The sequence below is a fragment of the Physella acuta genome, unplaced genomic scaffold, assembly GCF_028476545.2.
Source record: "Physella acuta isolate Inbredline_101_S28 unplaced genomic scaffold, ASM2847654v3 ptg000550l, whole genome shotgun sequence".
NCBI lineage: Eukaryota > Metazoa > Mollusca > Gastropoda > Physidae > Physella > Physella acuta.
The window spans coordinates 2,732-22,680 of NW_026732069.1; the positions used below are offsets into that span (position 1 = coordinate 2,732).

Below are 19,949 nucleotides of genomic sequence, written 5' to 3' on the forward strand. Positions count from 1 at the left end.
GACCGCGAGTGAAATTCTCATTATACAAGATTTGGTCATTTGGTCTTTGAACAGGGGAGGTAACTTTTTAATGTAATAATTTTTAAATATTTTGTATACTCTTTTTAAGAAAAAAACAAAAATCATAAAGTATAGCATTGTTTTAAATAAATATTTTGTTACGAATTAAGTTTTGCATTGAACTGTAATTGTATAAATTAATTGCGAAAGTACTTTATTATAATATTTGATTGATAATATTAAGAAAACCCTTGCAGTTCTAATAACCGTACAAGTAATAAGTTTGCGAATATTCTATCGATTATTGAGTGACATTAAATTACTCCACTGTAAAAATTTAGGCCCTAAGCATTTAAGAAATTTAAAGAATTAAACAACAAGAAAGATGGCGGACAATGCTGCAGATTCCACTAAAAGTGAAGATGATAATGTGGAAGATTATAAAGTCTCCTCTACCTTTAACAATCCTCAATCAGCTACCAATTCAGATTCAAGCTCAACGTCCAGTCACGACAATGTTCAATCAGTCAGTAGTACAGATGTCAGAGAACATCCTATTATACAGCCATCCAAGCTTGCTGCACCACAACCTGGATTTTGGGCTTTTGGTTCGGCTCATAATGCAGGATTGTATTCAAATCCCTTTGTACCAAGGGCACCACTAAAAACAGATGTGGTTTCTACAGCTTCAGCATCAGGGGAGGATAGAGAAAGTATTATTGCCCCTGGTAAACTTGGTGCAGCTGTTGGCAGAGATTTTGGTTCTGGCTTTACTTGTAATGCTAGTAAATCTTTTCATATTCGACCATCAGTATTCTCAGGATCTTCTCCTTCAAATCATGTTAAAGCTCCTCTTTTGAAACCTGCCAAGTTGCCTGATCCTACAAAAACAACAGAAAACAAAGTTGATACTGAGACAGATAGTTCAGCAGCTGTCAGGGAAAGATTGTCCGGTGCTGACAGTGAAGTCTCTTCATCTTCCTCATCCTCCTCATCACCACTTATAACACAGCCAGATCTAGAAGCTGCTCCACCTAAGGACCCAGCTTACAAACAGGAGATTGTAGCAGATATTAGTAAAAATAATAAGTTAAAAGATACATCTGGTGTTTCAACTAGTTCAAATTCTGATTTTGTCTTTGGTAAAAATCTTTCACAGCGAGTCACAGGCATCACATCTGGTAAACCTGCTGCAATATTTGGAGAAAATTTAACATCCAAAGCTGTTACAGAAACAAATGGATCTAAAGAATCATCAAACAAAGATGACAGTGATTCTGACTCAGGTAGACTAAATAGAACTCTTGAAGAATCTGCTCGAGAGTATCAAGCCAAACATGAAAACAAAACTGAATTGAAAGAAGTAGAGAGAATCACAGGTGAATAAGATGAGTCCAATGTTTTACAGGCTAATGCCAAGCTGTTCTTGTTTGACGCTACAACACAGTCATAGGTAGAAAGAGGTCGTGGCATTATTAGGTTAAACGACCGTTCTTCTGATGATACTAAAGCCTCCCAGTCTCGGTTAGTAATGCGTACTCAAGGCAGTTTGCGTGTAGTTTTAAACACAAAAATTTGGCCTGGAATGACAATTGAGAGAGCATCAGCAAAGTCTGTGAGGATCACAGCAATGGACACTGGTGAAAATGTCAAAGTTTTCCTTATTATGACCAATACCAAAGACTCTGAGAATCTATTAAGAGCGATTGATTGGAGGATTCAGCGGCTGAAAATCCAGGAAGAACCACACAGCGAGACACGGCCAGGAGAAAAGAGGAAGGCTGATTCTGACTTTGAACATCCACATAAAAAGAAAATAAACAGTCCATCTGAGTGTGTAAAGAAAGATGAATCAGACAGTAGTGTTCAGGATCCAGAGACCTGAACATACTTAACTGGACTAAGAACTTGAAACATTTTTGAAACATATTATTGACATTTTGTTTGTTACTTTCTTGATTTTATCTGTATATTGATAATTATACTCAATGCCATTTTGGGATTTTGTTAACTTCAAATGTTCTGATTCTACTAAAATATTTGAAGTTCATTTTACAGTTTTAAATGATGAAAGAAATTAAAATTATCTCTTATGAAAAAAAAAAATAAGCATTTAAGATAGCAGCCAATCACCTATTAATTAATCATTCAATTCCCCAACTTTTTTGAAAACCTAAGCGAAGCTAGGCAGTATGCCAGGTCTATATATATAAAGCAAAGTGGTCAAGTGCCCGATAGGGCACTTCCCGGGGCCGCAGGCGCGTCAAATTTGGCACGATGGTGCCTTGGGGCGATAAAACACGAGGGCCGGGGACGGTTGGCCGAAAAGTCTACGAAGAAGGGGTCAAAACTGACCTCGACTGACCGGCGCCTTATATGGGCTATATTACGAAAAAAAATTTCCGACGACGACCCCCCTTGAAATTTTGTGAGGTGGTAGATGAACGCCTTGGGGTGTCACAAAAAACTCGCCATGTCCGGGAAAATTCGTTAAATGGGTCAAAACTGACCAGTCGTATTTCCCTATATAATCTTTGTATTTTATGGGAAAAACAGGGGGTGATTTCAAAACGGATTTTAGGGCACTTACCATCTTTACATCTGGCTATTTTTTTGCATGCTCTTAGGTAAATGGCTTGACCTTTAGGGAAAACGGTCGGTTTTACTCAAAGCCCTCGACGAGGGCTAAAAAGTGACCGCGAGTGAAATTCTCTTTATATGAGCTCTATTACGAAAAAAAATTCCTCTGACGACCCCCCTTGAAATTTTGTGAGGTGGTAGGAGAACGTCTTGGGGTGTCACAAAAAAGTCGCCATGTCCGGGAAAATTCGTTAAATGGGTCAAAACTGACCAGTCGTGTTTCCTTATATAATCTTTGTATTGTATGGGAAAAACAGAGGGTGATTTCAAAACGGATTTTAGGGCACTTACCATCCTTACATCTGGCTAATTTTTTGCATACTCTTAGGTAAATGGATTGACCTTTAGAGAAAACTGTCGGTTTCACTCAAAGCCCTCGACGAGGGCTAAAAAGTGACCGCGAGTGAAATTCTCTTTATATAAGTTCTATTACGAAATTTTTTTTCCTCCGACGACCCCCCTTGAAATTTTGTGAGGTGGTAAGAGAACGCCTTGGGGTGTCACAAAAAACTCGCCAAGTCCGGGAAAATTCGTTATTGGGTCAAAGCTGACCAGTCGTATTTCCCTATATAATCTTTGTATTTTATGGGGAAAACAGGGTAATTTCTACACAAATTTTACGGTACTTACTCTTTGAATAACTGGCTACTTTTTTGCATACACCTCTATAGATTACTGGGCCGTATGGAAAAACTGTTGGTCAGAATCAAAGCCCTCGAAGAGGGCTAAAAATGACTGCGAGTGAAATTCTCATTATACGAGATTTTGTCATTTGGTCTATGAACAGGGGAGGTTACTTTTTAATGTAACAATTTTTTAATAATTTGTATACTCTTTTTAAGAAAAAACAAAAATCATAAAGTATAGCATTGTTTTAAATGGATATTTTTTTTATAAACTAAGTTTTGTATTGTATTGAAATTGTAAAATTAATTGCAAAAGTAATTTAATATAATATTTGATTGATAATTTTTATGAAAGCCCTTTCAGTTCTAATAACCTTGCGAGTAATAAGTTTGCGAATATTCCATCAATTTATGAATACAATAAAAGTACCCCACTGTACAAATTTAGGCCCTTAGCATTTAACAAAACAGCCAATCACCTATTAATTAATCATTCAATTTCTCAACTTTTTTGAAAACCTAAGCGAAGCTAGGCAATATGCCTAGTTTTAAATATAAATGGAACACAAATAATGCTATATAATATAACAAGTTTCACAAATAAATAATGTAGATGTACTGGAAAATACATAGCATATATAAAGGATAAAAAAAAAGATAAAAAAAAACTTGCCAACAATATAATTAAAGAAGTAATACTTAAAATGGTTAACTAAATGACAGATGTGCTATAGCACGCAAATATGTCAGTACATCTGTTTGACCATATGTCTGGACAGCACATTGTACTTTTTCGTGCAGCATCTTGTATCGCTTCTCAGCTGGGTAACTTGCTCCCGCGACACCTTGTCATCTAAACCACTCTATTTCAAAACCATGGAGAATCTTGGAGAGTATAGCACGTCAAAAAAAGCTAAATGAACTTTGTTGTATCGTGGCCATCAATTTTGGTCTCAGAGAGACACCAGGACGGGACACGCGTTTTGCGGTGTACGAATTTATGCATGATGATTTAACATACTATTAAATCATGTCGCAATTTAAAATATAATTAGCAACTTTTAAAATAAATCCTTACCATATGTGGACAGCATTGGACAAACCACCTGTGATCATAGACCCTATATGGACAAAACATATGTGATCAAAGCCGCACACAACGCTTGTGATTAAACCACCTGTAATCAAAGACCCTCTGCTGAGAAAACACCTGTGGTCAAACCCCCTATGGCCAAACTCCCTATGGTCAAACCCCCTATGGTCAAAGCACCGCTATGGTCAAAGCCCCGCTGTGGTCAAAACCACTATGGTCAAACCCCCTATGGTCAAAGCACCTGTGGTCAAAGGTCCGCGCACCCTTGTTTATATATTCTAGTTAGTTGCTCAGTTGATGCCGCTAGAGGAATGTTATATAGAGTACGTGTACCTTGTTTATATATTCTAGTTAGTTGCTCAGTTGATGCCGCTAGAGGAATGTTATAGAGAGTACGTGTGTACCTTGCTTATATATTCTAGTTAATTGCTCAGTTGATAGCGCTAGAGGAATGTTATAGAGAGTACGTCTGTACCTTGTTATTAAAAGCACCGCTGATGTCGAAGCTGATACTGTCTGGGACAACTTCACCGTCTGGTCTGACGTAGTAAACGACGATAATGGCAGAGGGCGCCATGCTGGGCACAGAGACGATGGAGAAATTGATGCTCTTCTGATTGTTGCCATTTATGGTGCCAGATTTTACTATATTTCCTCGAGAGAGAATCTGTGGTAAAACAATTCACAGAAATTTCGTATCTTTTTCACTCGAGTACTGTTTGGTTGATTAGTGTATTATGTAAAACAATCTTTTTTAAAACACTATTATGTTTCTTTACCTGGTACGTAAGGGTAGGCAATGCTTCAGTACCTTCGGCTGAAAATAATACTGTGTCCCCTGCCTAAAATAATGTTTAAAAAAAAAGGTTAGCATTGCGCGAAATTAGAGTGTATATTATCAGATGAATATTCTTTTTTTGGAGGGGGGGGGGTCATCTTTAATATTATATTTTTTTGAAAAATACCAAACTCGTTAACAAAATAACGGTTTAACGCATCATTATTTGCAAGAATTGTAATGTAATTTTATTTTAACTTAATCAATGCGAGCAGTCTGTATTTGGTTAAATCACTATCTATGTTGGATTTAGCTTTTGGTGTGTATTAACATAATACACATTAAATGTGCTCGTTCTTTTCAATCTGTAAATTAATTATCATTAACATGAGAAAAAATAGCATTATATCGAGTACAAACAGATATATTTCATGTGACAATCCATAAAGTTTTGTTTCTCACCTTTATAGAAGTAGAATGTTCATGGATTTGGAGGTATGAGCTACTAGGAGAATGACTCATTGCTACACACCCTGTTCCATACAAATCCCGGAAATACGCCTGGAATCGACAGACAGAATCAATTATTGTCAGATACCTAAAAATAAATCTCATCGTTCCCCGTTTAAATAGTAAAATGACAACGGAAGCTTTCTTATTTTCTTCTTCTGCTTTCTTAATTTTACTATTGGAACGGATAAGCTCCAAAACAATAAAGTATACTTGTCAACTGCTTAATGACTAGTGAGTCCATTGGCTCTGATTTCTGCCTGCTTTTCTTTTTGGATTTGTTTCCATAGCTTCTGTCCAACCAAAAACAAACTACAAGGCAGAAGTTGTATGATTTTGAAGTTGTCTCTCCTAGAAAAGTGGCTGTCCCCAGCTAACGAGCCTCATCTGCCCGAAAGTTCGAACTCGAGGCTTTTCGTTTAGCAACCATGAGCTTTACCGTCTTGACCACGCCGACCCCTTAACATAAGAATGAATAACATTTTCCCCCATCGTTTGGTACAGAAACCAAACATTGAAAAGATACAGAGCAATGGCTAAAAGACCTGTATTACACAATAGAGCCTATAACACTTCACTCACTTTTATATGGATGAACTCGACGTTTGATGGTATCTGTGGGCGTAGAGTGACCAGACCGTTGCTAGGGACGCTCAGGGTCTGTTCAAGTATGTCTATGTATGAAGAAAGGCTGTCTATACCTATGATTTTAACCTTCACGTTTTCATTGGTGAAGCCGATCGGACGCCCGTCCGGCTGTGAGATTTTTATCTGTAAAATAAAATATAAAACTATATGAACATTTAGCATAAGCTTTTGAATGCATTAGAATAGTTTTTTTTATTGATTTCTTTAAGAAAACATAAGCCATCAAAATGTGCAACAGATTTCATGAACAATAAATGCTTTTAATAATGATAGCAAACGAACGAACGAACGAGCGAACGAACGAACGAACGAGCGAACGAACGAACGAACGAACGAACGAACGAACGAACGAACATACGAACGAACGAACGAACGAACGAACGCACAAACAATAAAAAATATTCAATCAAACAAAACAAACTAACAAACACAAAAAATCAGACGTTGCGAGCTAAATAAAAGCCTGTAATAGTCACTCGTAACGATAACAATACATATGTCTAAAGAAATATATAAATTATTTGACAGCTTGGCAGGCAATGACCCGTAAGTTTTAAGTACTTTGTCGACTATGGACTGTAGATTTCAGCTGATTGACACAGTTGAAATTGCACTCATATAGGCGGGGTACTGTAAAGTACTTACATCGATGGGGTACAATAGACCAGGTTTAAAGTTGGCGTTTTCCACTTGGAACTTAAACTTCAAACTACTGTCGTAAATGGTGACCGTTTCACTACTGGACACCTTGATTCCTGTCAAAGACTCGGTCACATTGGCGACGGTGGTAAGGGTGAGTTTATTCAGCCGGCCTTGAATTTCCTTGACCTTCGACACAGGTACCATCACCCTGGTTTCTCCATCAATCTGAGGAAGATAAAAAAAAACCCAAGAAAACGTGTTTTTCATTTTAGCAGTTTTAAAAATAATTTTTAATGAGCTACTGCACCGAAGACCCCGCAATTCGGGGGGGGGGGGGGGGCTATACCGTTTAAAAATATATATATAATAGTTTGATTTTGACGAACATAAGCCTTGTCGTCAAATGGCTTTCAGTTTTATATCACGCCTCCACCCCACCCCCACCCTTAGCCCAGCAAGCAGCAAACAGATAAATTAACCCGTTTTAAACTAACGCCAATGATTTTTTTGTTTTTGACAAAACAGGGGACCAGAAAATTCTTCGTCTTATAAAAATGTTAATCAGTAGTAAACTGCTTAAAAAGTGAACAGAAATTATTATCACTAAATGTAATAAAACCAATTAATTTCGGGATAAAACTCTTTAAATTCTAAGTCTATTATAGTCAATGCGATCCACATAAGTCTTGAGTATAAAAACATATAATATCCTGATAGGCTTAAAACTCAAACGTTGATGGGAATCTAAGTAAACGATCTTGTACTTTAAATGAAATTTCGTCGACCCAACAGAAACGGTTAAAACGTTAAAACGTTAAAACGATTGTACGTTAACACACAAACACATAACGCGGTAAATTAAGTTTTTCCGCATCACGGTGGAGTGAGAATTTAGATTTCGGAATGTGGCATGTTGACTACATGAATATCTTTAAATTACAAATAATCTCCCAAGTCTTAATAATTTGTCTATTTGCGACTATGTTTGCCAATCGTTTTTTTCTTCACAGCTGAGTAGTAACTTGGAAATGTTATAATTTTAAGTGTTTACACAAAGAATTTTGTGCGGTTACTTCAAATTTAGGAATTAGTTTTAACGAAATTGCTCATGTCTAAATGATGTTAAGCCTTTGTCAACAGCTGATATTTCAAGTACAATAACTTATATAAGATCGGGTAATCGTCCTTGATGTACTGAATGAACAAGTCACTTACGGGGACAGTCGCCGTGTACACGGGCTTCGTCTCCCAGTAGTCGTGTAGGTTTACTTGGACGTTTGCGCTTCCCTTAACCGGTTTACCATAGGCGTACCTGCAGATTGTAAGAGATTACAAGTATTCTCTAACTTTTTAAGACGACTACCTTAAATGGTATCTTCATTTTAAGAGTAATTCTGTTAAGTTAAATAACTCTGAAAAACTGAAGAAAAAAAACAACGTCAATAGTACCCGGATTATTCTTTCCTGTTGTTATTTAACGTTTATAATACCGAGGGAGGGGGGAAAACAGTGCGAATAATATTGTTATTCTAACCTTGGATCAAATGCACTCACTTTGCCTTAACAGTAAACGTGATGTCGGAGTCCCAGGTAAAAACGTAAGGTGGCATGATAACCTCGACCTTGAACTTGGGTAGAACTGAAAATATTTTCTTTTTCTTTTATGAGTTACAAAACGTAAATTCAATGGTAAGTATTTCAACAGCTGATTTTAGTAGTAGCTTTACATTTGATACAAATTAAATATAACATTATTTTTTTTAAAAGCCCACCGTCTTTATCACATCTTCTAGTCCTACTATGCAGATTAATTTATAATAAAAATATCACTTTTTTGCTTTATATAATGATATTTGTATGGTGTGAAGACGAGACGTCATGTTATAAAATAACATACCAAGACAGAGAAGAATGATGTGATCTGTATTTTAATTGTTATTATTCACGAATTAAAAACCATGGTTTGTGAGTAAATGTTAGTCTAAACTACAGTTTGTTCAGGAAATATCGGACCTTCTAACACTTCGATTTGAACCCCCCTCCCCCCTCAAACTTTCGATGTGCACCCCCTCAACCTTTCAATTTATTTTTCCAACCTATTTTGGCGCCCCCTAAGGTCGGCGCCCGGGGACATATGTCCGTCCCACCCCCCCCCCCCCCCTCGCTACGCTACTGCAGTGTCACTTATCGTCACAAGAAAACAGACACCACAATCAAAAATATGTTTTTTTATCTTTTAGAAACACCGAAAACACCGATTTCGGACTATCCGTTAATATACTGACGTCACAGGTGACTTACTTAACTCTACTTCACCTGCCCAGTGTCCCGCCAAGTCTGAGACAACATGTTTTTATCGTTTAAAAAAACGATTCCAGCCGAGCATGTCTCTGACCACACTATCCCTACATATGCTTAGGCCAAACAAACAGATTAACTCTACTTCACCTGCCCTGTATCCCGCCAAGTTCAGATAGGCAACTTTATCATTCACATCTAAAAAATAAAATAAAAATTGAAAAAAAAATTATCATTGACGTATTGGTGTAGAACCTGTGCCACCCGCATGCAAGCCGATTACACTAACACCTTAGCTATTTAACTCTGACGTCACAGATGAATTTTTATACTATACTCTAATACTTTGAGTCTCCTTATGCAACTTGATTAACGCGCATAGATCTAGTTCTAAGTCTAGTAGTAGTAACTTTCAAATTAAATTTTATCTTTAATTAGCCAAACAAAGATTTATATAAAATAATGAAGGTCTGAAATTATCTAGATCTAGATAGAATTATCTAGATCTAGATTCGTTTGCTTAAGTCTAGTATTTGCGTAACTCTTGCTAGATCTAGATCTAGATTTCTAGATATAATCATTAAACCTATTCTAGCTAGATAAATCTAGATCTAGATAGATAAATCACAAATATTTATATCAAGTATTTAAGGACTAAAAATGTATTATGATTATAAAATGGATTGTATTTTTATCTAATTAATCTTTGGTATGTATCTAATTAATCTTTTGTTTGACCTAGATTCTAGATCTAGATCTATAAATACTTGCTTGGCCACATGATATTTTTAGATCTATAAATAACTTTCATTGGTCAGATTGTAGAGCTAGAGAAATGTATTGTAAAACTAAATGAAAAAGACAGTTGAAAATTTATATAAGTGTTGGAACGTAATAACAACAGCAAACGGACGTATTGTTAAAGTTATGGCCGACAGAAAATTATATTTAGAACGCGTTAAACTTTTGAATGGGCCTATGATGAAAGCCGCCATTTTAATGTACTAAAAAGTAAACAAAAAAACTGTGGCGTCACTGTTTCGTCGAGTCTAGTGGTTGTTCTAATCTTTTAAAATAAATGTGGTTAATCTACCTATGAATAAATCAATAAATTAATTAACGTCTTTAAATAAATGTGTGATTAACAGTCTGTCTGCAATAAAAAAATTGTTCTCTACTAACATACTATTTTACAGCCCCCCATATAAAGCAGTTTCCTTACAGTACGAAATCAGACAAACAAAGAAATAAATATTCAAACATGTAAACAAACTTGAGTTTTAGTAGTATATAGACAGATAGTTTAGAACAAAAAATTTGAGATAAAAAGGAATTTAGTTAAAGTAACATGTGTTCAACGCGATTACAAAATATTTACCATACTGAGCTACAGTAAACGATTTTTCTTCTTTCATTTTCTAAAAACAGAGTTAAAAAGCGTTTGTATTAAGATGTAGTAGATCTATATACATACATATTTAATTTAACAACAATAATTTAGCTCAAATTTAATTTTCAATGAATAGTTACGATATCGTGCACAAGTCAAAGCAATAATATAATGTTGTTTTAATGCAAAAATAATGTTCACCAAACTAAAATCTTTGAGTGTTTATATAAAAGTAGCATGAGACAAAAAAATAAAATTTTCTTACGCCAGCTTCCACCGAGATTTTCCAGACACCAAGCACTGGCTGGGACGAGAGGGTCAGTTCCTGGGCGATGACCCCTTTCTCTGGACTGACCTTGACCCACTGTTTGATCTTAATTTCCTTCGCGTCCTATCTCAGGAAAAAATGAAAATTAGTGAAGTTACACTTCGACAGAAATATTTTTTAAAAGATTACTTTTACGTTGCATTGATTCGTACGGCTGTCCCTAGACTAGAGCAATTACTTACATAAATAGAAATGTCCATTGTTCCTTTGTAGGACTGTAAGTCGGAGTACACACCAATCACTCTAAATTTCACTTGGAATAATAGTTTGAGCTACTTAAAATAAGTATGGTATGGTGATGCTTGCAAGAAAGCAATGTGGATCAATTTAAAAAAATGGATAAAAACGTTTTAGTTATAAGTTTAAAAAAAATTAAACACTAAAAGAAGAAAATAAATGGTTTTCTTAAAAAATAATAACACAATTCTATTTAAATAAATGTATAGAAAATCGCGCGAGTCACTATATTATCTATTGAATACCTTTGTTAACATTTAAGAAGCGACCTAGGATATTTTAATTAATTCAAAAATAATTAATTAGGCATCCGAATAAGCCATATTTGATGCTAGATTGTAATGTCTTCGGGTTTTGACCCATGTGCTAAGTATGAAAAGAACCAGTCTGTTAGAAGTGAAATTTTGCTCGGCAGGTTCGATCCATGACGGACGACAGACAGACAAATGTAGCAAGTTAAATAAAAGCGTATAAAAACCCCAGCTAGCCATAGTATAGACACAAATACTATTGACACCCAGGTAAAATATAAACGTCTCACCGGGCTTAAAGACGGCCTTATTTATACGTCTTACTATCTGTATCACTAGGCTTAAAGATAGCCCATAGAAAAGTCTACCTACCTGTATCACTAGGCTTAAAGATGTCCTTATTCAGCTGTATAAACAACGAAGCCTCTTTACTGTTGTAGCTGAGACTCTTAGACTTGTCAAACACCAAACCGCCGCTACCAACGACTTTCAGCGTGTAGCCGCTGTTGGGCAGGTCAGAGGGCAGCTGGAGAAAGATGATAGGTTTTCATAAATTAAAACAAATTAAATACCTGTTATACTATTTCATTAACTGCTGTTGTTAAATAAACTAAACCACCCGTTATTCTTTGGATAACTATGATTTAAGTGGTCATTTTAGAAATAATGTCACGTTTCCTCCATCATTTCTATCATCCTCTACTCATAACCCACTCCTCAAACATTGTGGCAAAAAGCCCAGAACACAAACCTCAAAAGAACCCACACCTTGACCTACGTCTTTTTCTTCTTCTATAATCATCGATTTCTTTGCTTGAAACTCATTGGAATATCAAATAAAACAATTGAAATAAAAGTATTGAAATAGAATGACGTGGGTTGCGGTTTCCCACGGTGGACCATCTACGTGGAAAGGTAAAATAAAAATTCACGATGACTGCATGGGTACCGAACCCGCAAGTTAATCATGTTGAAAAGCACTAGTCTCGGTCACAAAACCACAGTCAAGTACGTGAAAATAATCTACTTATATCACTTAGCTTGTCCATCATATAAAAAAGAGACAAACATTATTTTAAATCAAACTATATTCCAATTTAACATACTTCATTGCTAACAATCAAAGATGTATGTGAACGATTTAACGCCTAAAATAGTTTAGTGAAAAAAAAACTTCGTTGCTGTCATACTTGGTTTTGTTATAAACTAATTAATGTTGATTTGATTTACGTTTTCTCCTACCAAAAGAAGCTTAGTTTTATATTCTAATTTTTCAGTAATTAATTTCATTATATTATCGAATTAGAAATTCAGTAAAGGGTATCTTAGCCATCTTAGCGTAACTTGGTAATATGGTTTGGAACTTAAAAGTGAAATAAAGAACAAACATATCATTAATCCAACGATAAATAGTTTTGAAGATATCCATGAATGCCATTATTTGAAAAACAAAGTATTTCTACTAGTGTTGTATAGCTAGATGTATAATTTTAGATTTGGTTATATTTACTAATTTAAACAATTTTTACATAAGAACGCACTACAAAATCCGACAGATTGCGAATTTTCCGAGCACACACATGGCTAAGTTTTAAATGTGTAGTTTTAGTAGATAAACTTTATATTCCGAAATCATATCACAGAAGAGTTCGCTTGATGATGAAGTGCTTTAAAGAAAATAGAAAGAGTATACGTTTTAATAATTTAAAATTTATAATGAATCAAATGCAAGGCTTACCTTTATCGTGATTGTACCCGGAATACCTGGGAGAGAAACATTTTTTAACACTAATTAAAAATAGTATTGATTTTATTTCCGGTAAATCTGCCGGGGAAATAATTAGTCAAGTGGCACTGAGGGAGAGAAATCGTTAACCAGAAATTTTCTGGTGCTTTCGTATGTCTATCTTTTCTAGTCCACTCTTATCCAACCCCGATTGGTTAGAAATAAATCACGTGACGATGGAATGATGTAGTCGAGTGCTGGGTCACACAGCTGATAAAATAAAATATTAAAACAAAAGAATGTGATATCTAGGGAATGACGCTGAACGAAAAATACGTCAACAAGCCTAGGTAAAAGAAACAGATGGACTGTATTTAACCTTAGTGGATGTTCGACAATATTCCTGCACAGTTCGTTTATCAGGTTTGTCAGCTGTTGTCAATCTGACATTTCTATTCATTAAAAAAAACATCTGGTCCCACTCTCCTCCCTTTTCGACACAGAAAAATAAATATATAATAAAATGATGATATAGATCCTGAAAGTGGCACACCAATACTGACATAGGTGATACAACAATACTGACATAGGTGATACAACAATATTGACATAGGTGATACAACAATACTGACATAGGTGACACAACAATACTGACATAGGTGACACAACAATACTGACATAGGTGATACAACAATACTGACATAGGTGAAACAGCAATACCGACATAGGTGATACAACAATAATGACGCTGTTGTCCGCCAAAGGACCGTTCACTGACCGGCCTTAAAAAGGTTCACACCGCTACCCACGAGAGTTGCTTCCCTTAGAACTTGGGCGACGACTGTGACGTCACCGGTGGCCTTGAGAATGTTGACGCTTACGGTGAAGTTCATGTTGGGGTGGATCGTTGACGGGGCGATGACGACATACGTGCTAGAAAATACAATGATATATTCTTCTAATTATTTTAAAAATGATAAATATTTGCTAGCTAGAACAGAGGAATGCGTGATTTGTTTGGCAAGTTTAATTTACAAATTTTGTGGACCAATACGTCACTATACATTGTTCGATGATTTTTTGTCTAATTGTGAAAATAAATAGAAATGTAGCCTTAAAGAGAGGTAAACATTTTTTCAAGATTTTTTGTTATTGATTTACTATTTTTATTCAATTTTGGAAAAAAATGTCAAGCTTTAGTTTTTTTTAAAGGCAGATATGAAGGCGAAAATGACAAAAGCACGATATTTATCCATGTCAACAATAATGATGGAATGATTCTCACCAACTTGTTCATGTCCATTATTTTATTATTGTAATTTTTTCATCTTAATAAGTGTATATAGCCAAGCTATTGAAACTGATGTTCGTGCACCATCCTCTATTTTGATCTCTTATGGGTAATATTAGTTTTCAACACAAGAACAAAACGCGTACTAAAATATGAGCAATGACTTGTGACCTTCCGTTTAACTTTAAAATCCAACTTACTTCTGAGCACACATTGTTGTAGCAACCAGTGTCAGTAGAAGAAACAAACGCATCTTGTTGCACGAAAACAGAGCAATATATATTATAAAGTTACACAGACATAAGTTTCTGACTATTTAAATAGAAAATTGAAATGAATCTTTCAGAATTTCAACATTGCGAAAAGGTGCCTCGCTTTCAGCTTTGATGCAGAATGAAACCGAAATTCCCGATTGTGCTAATGCGCATTAATTTGATTTGTGTAATGACGACATTAAAATACAAGCAACTAAACTAGTAGGCCAAAAACTAATAACGTAATTGATCTAGGCTTAAGTCAATAAAGTTGAATATTCCAACTACTCTTTTAACGTTATCATGACGATGAAATTGTATTATTAAATAGTTTTTTTTAAACATACTGTCCCATTATCACAGTGACTGTAAGGATGTCGAAGCCTGATTTTCAGTAAAGTTATGTAAAGAAATCCTACAGATCTTTACCGCATGATATTTCATTTATAACAAATAAATTGAAAGTTAGGTTACGATGATTGTTTTAAGATATAATTTAAAAAAAACTTCAAAGCGTGTGAACTTCTTTTTTAATGTATTAACTAAATTTAAAATCATATTGGTTCTTTAATTTCTTTGGAACGAATAATGTTATAGATGATAATACTTTTTACTCTTTGTTATGTGAAGAAACATGATCTCCAAAAATTATAAAGTATTCTAGAACTCAAATTCAACAGATTTTATTTCAAATGTTTCAAATTTCAGATAATATTAATGAATTTGTCGCCCTCGAGTTATACTTCAAGAATAAAAATAAAATCATTCAATATGAAATTACTGAGTAAGCAAGTTTGGATTGTACTTTAAACAATACAAGCTAGTCTGAATGAACCATTTTTAAAATGTTAGCAAAACAAGAATGTAGAAATATTTTCTGCGTCTGAAATATTTGCCTGGAACATGTTCCTTTTTTTCTTATATTATATGCTGTACTCAAGTGCAACTGTAACATATTTAGCAGGGAACATGTTCCTTTTTTTCTTGTAGGCTATAAGCCATAATGTGGTAATACGAAATAGTTTTTAAAAATAAATTCAAAGCAAAAAAATAGGACAAAGGATTTATTTGTTAAAAAGGCAAACATTTTTTAAGTGTTACAAAGCTATTTTTACAGGTTTCAAAGTTTATACAATTGAATGAAGTTAGTCATTTAAAATCTAAAATAAAATCTATCTACAAGTTTTATATAAATTAGTAAAAGATTTGTACAGATGTAATATAATACGAGCAAAACTAGATTTGAAAGCTTCATTTTATTTGCTATAAGATGGCATTCGCTATAAGAAATGTATAATATCAAACATTATTTCTGAACACCACGACAGAAAAACTTTGCATGCCTCCCATGTTTTCTGTAACATCTGTAAGTTAAATTTTTTTTATGATCAGTAATAAAATCATCTTTTTTTACGTTTAATGCATGCCATGATAGAAATATTTATCAATTATAGACTATTACATTTGACGATCAAAAGCTTTGATTTTTACATTGTATTTATAAAATTCTATGGACAAAGAATTTGTCAAAACTATTTTTGGCAAAATGTCTTTTGTCTGGTTTTTGCATTTTTGGCAAATGTTGAAAGTTAGGTTACGATGATTCTTTTAACATATAATTTAAAAAACTACAAAGCTTGTGTACTTCTTCTTTAATGTATTAACTAAATTTAAAATCGTATTGATTGCTTGAATTTCTTTGGAACGAATAATGTTATAGATGATAATACTTTTTACTCTTTGTTATATAAAGAAACATGATCTCCAAAAGTTATAAAGTATTCTAGAACTCAAATTCATCACATTTTATTTAAAATGTTTTAAAATTCAGATAATATACTTCAAGATTCCTCTCCCTCAAAAAAAAAAAAAAAAAAAAAAAAAACCATTCAATATGAAATTACTGAGCAAGCAAGTTTGGATTGTACATTAAACAATACAAGCTAGTGTGAATGACCTATTTTTGGCAAAATGTCTTTAGTCTGGTTTGTGCAAGTTGTACATGTGACGAAATAGCATAATGCCTCACATACAGTCAGACAACAAGTCTTTAAAATTGACTCACATACGATAATTATAAGATAAAAAATAACAGAGATGAAAATCGTACTGACGAAATAAATAAGATAAAACACTCACAAAAAAGTTGGTCAGGATTATTTTTCTCTTTAGTAGTTGTTGTATCATATAAATTGTAACAAATTACTAATATCTTAGGGTAAAGTGTTTTAATTTTATGTTTGGTCTTTTTTCTTCTCCCTTTTCTTAAAATAATTTATATATTGAATGCTTCAAATAACTAGACCACGTCGTAGATTAAAGTTTCTATTTTTAAACCATGTTTCGTCGTCATTTCAAATACACATACTTATAATCGTTACTTTTACGTTTTATTCAATGAGACCGGTCTATATTTAACAATGGACGATTAGTGTTTGGTGTAGCCTTTCCTTTTCTATCGTTTTTGGCCTAATAGCTGAGAATTTCCAGAATAATATAAGGAAAGAAAAATTACTGTCTTTAATACTATTTTGTTAACACTAAAACTTGTTATGACAAATAGAAAATTATATATAGCTTCTTACTAAACTGATTTATTTAATTTATAAAATTCATCAGGGTAAAAAATAAAATTTGATCGAGATTAAGCCCGCCCATTTTGATCGTTGTGTTTTGAATAAGAAGAAATCTAGCAGACTACACTGTATAATTCATATCAACTAACACGTTTTTTTTTTTCAAAAATAAGTTTCCAGGCTACCGATTAATTTTGATAATTAAAATAAGAATAAAATTTAAAAAAAAATATCAATAATGTACGTTTTAATTGTTCAAGTCATGTTGAACAATAATAAGTTTTAAAATCTTAAGCGCCACCCTATTTTTTGACTGTGTTAGTTTGTATAGGTTGTATTTGATGTATTTATCGTTTTATAAATAGTGTGTTTAGGATATTTTGTTTTTTAACCCAATCGTAACTAAATAAATAGAAAATAGCTATACACCAATACACTTAACACAACGTCACCTGAAAATTTCCGGTGACTTGGCCACAATTTTTACACTTCGGGCAGACGTCACAAATGGTGGAGTCTTTCAGAGGTTGTGATTGCTAGAAATTAAAATTGATTAAAAAACCCTATTGCTGTGAGCAATAAAATAAGAAAACGAATATTTTTGTATTTAAAGCAGATATCGCCGAAGAGTTTGTGTAAAGAATAAAAATAAAAATATTGCAGGTAAAGAAGATTCAATGAAATAAAACTTTGATTTTTTTATATAGGTTCTATGATATGCACTGTGATCCGTTGTTTTACGGAGTAGATATTTTAGTGGGCACCGAACGAAAAGTACATAGAGTCCCCAACGGTGCTAATCACATGCCAGTGTCATGTTGAACTATATACTTGTTAAGTGAGTCGGCAAGTATGTGGACACATTTCATGTCTTCAACATATTTTGCTGGAACATGTTCTTTACTACTTTTTTATGGTATGCTGCACTCGTAGTTAAGTGTAACATGTTTAGCCTGGAACATGCCCCCCTTCCCTTCACCTGCATGGTGTGCTACACTCGGGGTTAAGTTTGACATTAAGCTTGGAACATGTTCCCCTTCACAAGCATGCTAATCTGCACTCTTGTTTCAATATGACCACTGGCTACTGCGTCTAGATGTTTTGGCCACTTAAAGAAACTAAAAGAAACTCAAAAGAAAATAACAACCCAGAGTAATTTAAAATGAAATTTATTTTTAAAAATATAATTTCAGAAAGAAAATAAATATTAAGGAAGAAAATATAGGTTGCATAAAACGCAAATCAATTACGTTTCTTCAAGCGTTGTTGGTAAGTTTAAAAGTCTATACCAATGAAGAGAATTAGGTATTTAAAAGCTATAATAATAATTATAATATTTGTATAAATTAGTAAAAGATTTAAACAGATGTAAGGTAATACAAACAAAGACTTGTTTAAAAGCCACATTTTCTTTGATATAAGATTTCCTTGCTATAAAAGATGTATAATATCAAAGATTATTTCCGCACGCCGATCGAAGATAGCTTTGCATTTATCCCATAAGCCACTTACGACCTGTGAGAACAAAATATTTGTATTATGATCAGATTTTAGAAGATCATGTAAGTATTGAAAGCTACTTTAGCATTGTCTATCAACATTTTCAAGAGGAACTCGAGATTGGTTTTTCACATAATATTACGAAAACTCAAATCCTAAATAAACACATTTTGCTAGTATGTGAAACGTTCATTGAAAGCAGGGAAAAAATAACGTGTTTATATGCACGAATTTGATGATCTGTCAATTGATAATATAGTTCGTATCTAAGCCTAATAACAAAAAGTCTATCATTAAAGCTATAGCCAAAATATAATAATGCAGTAGAACGAATTTATTTTTTAATCGACAACTATCTTGTTTCCATAGGACACATTTTGTTTTTGCATTGAAGTGAAGCACTTCCTGCATGTTAAAAGATAAAATAGACCATGTAACTAAGAAAAAGCACATAATTGGACACGAATGAGTGCATTGCTCGCCAGTGACGTAATTACTTTGTTTACACTAGTCACGAAAAAACCTATTGTCATTATTTATTAATTTTTTACACATTTTTTTTACACATTTTAAAATACATGTAATAGGAATTTTAATTTGATCCAGAGGTTTTATTCCTTTATTTAGTTTTTAGAGCGGGGAAAATTAAAAGTTTAAATTTAGACACCGTAACGTCCCTTTAATATGTATAAGACAGGGGACAAGTTGGACAATTTACAACCCTTTAGTTTTACATTTCTGATATTTTTCCAGGTGTCTACGGCACCAGAGCTGTCTACTTACAAAATGTCAGCTTTGTGTTGCATCTGCAAAACGTTAATCTAATTTAAGCACTAGGGTCGTCCATAAATGACGTCACACGCGTAGGGGGGAGAGGGGGTCCTTAATTTTGTGACGGTTTGTGATGAGGGGGAGGGTGTGTGTGTGTGGAGGGGGTGGTTCAGATGGCGATACTTCAAACTTAGCATTAAAAAAGCAATGTTAGAAAACGAGTTTTAGTCGTTATTTTGCGCTTTAGAAAACTGTTTCAATAAATTGTAATAAGAATTGATTAAAATACTCTATGTTGACAGAGTTCAGACAAGATTTTGGAAAAATATCGATGCTTTTAGAAAAATTCAACTGCAATTTTGAAAGGGTGTTGTAGGGAGGGGGGGTTGT

The 19,949-nt window shown here is 33.9% G+C and overlaps 3 protein-coding genes across 3 annotated transcripts in view; 1 reads left to right on the top strand and 2 right to left on the bottom strand.

Annotated features, from left to right (window-relative positions):
- Positions 1–359: 359 nt before the first annotated feature.
- LOC131946288 (ran-binding protein 3-like) lies at positions 360–1,900 on the top strand (the record flags this gene model as incomplete). Its single annotated transcript, XM_059306980.1, is given in 1 exon segment — positions 360–1,900. A coding segment is annotated over 1 exon segment (1,500 nt). The 3' UTR covers positions 1,886–1,900.
- A 2,913-nt stretch (positions 1,901–4,813) lies between these two features.
- On the bottom strand, positions 4,814–12,243 carry LOC131946287 (CD109 antigen-like). Its single transcript, XM_059306979.1, has 12 exons — positions 12,193–12,243; positions 11,814–11,967; positions 11,136–11,206; positions 10,891–11,016; positions 10,614–10,653; positions 8,492–8,576; positions 8,153–8,249; positions 6,941–7,162; positions 6,230–6,418; positions 5,600–5,698; positions 5,139–5,201; positions 4,814–5,026 (listed from the first exon to the last, which is right to left on the bottom strand). Exons 1-12 carry the CDS (start codon positions 12,241–12,243, stop codon positions 4,814–4,816), a joined length of 1,410 nt encoding a protein of 469 aa, XP_059162962.1.
- Positions 12,244–18,598: 6,355 nt separating this feature from the next.
- LOC131946289 (CD109 antigen) overlaps positions 18,599–19,949 on the bottom strand; it is a 32,420-nt gene continuing 31,069 nt past the window's right edge. The window contains exon 36 of the mRNA XM_059306982.1: positions 18,599–18,803. Coding sequence (XP_059162965.1) covers positions 18,720–18,803 — 84 coding nt within the window. The 3' untranslated portion in view covers positions 18,599–18,719. The remainder of the gene's footprint in view (positions 18,804–19,949) is intronic.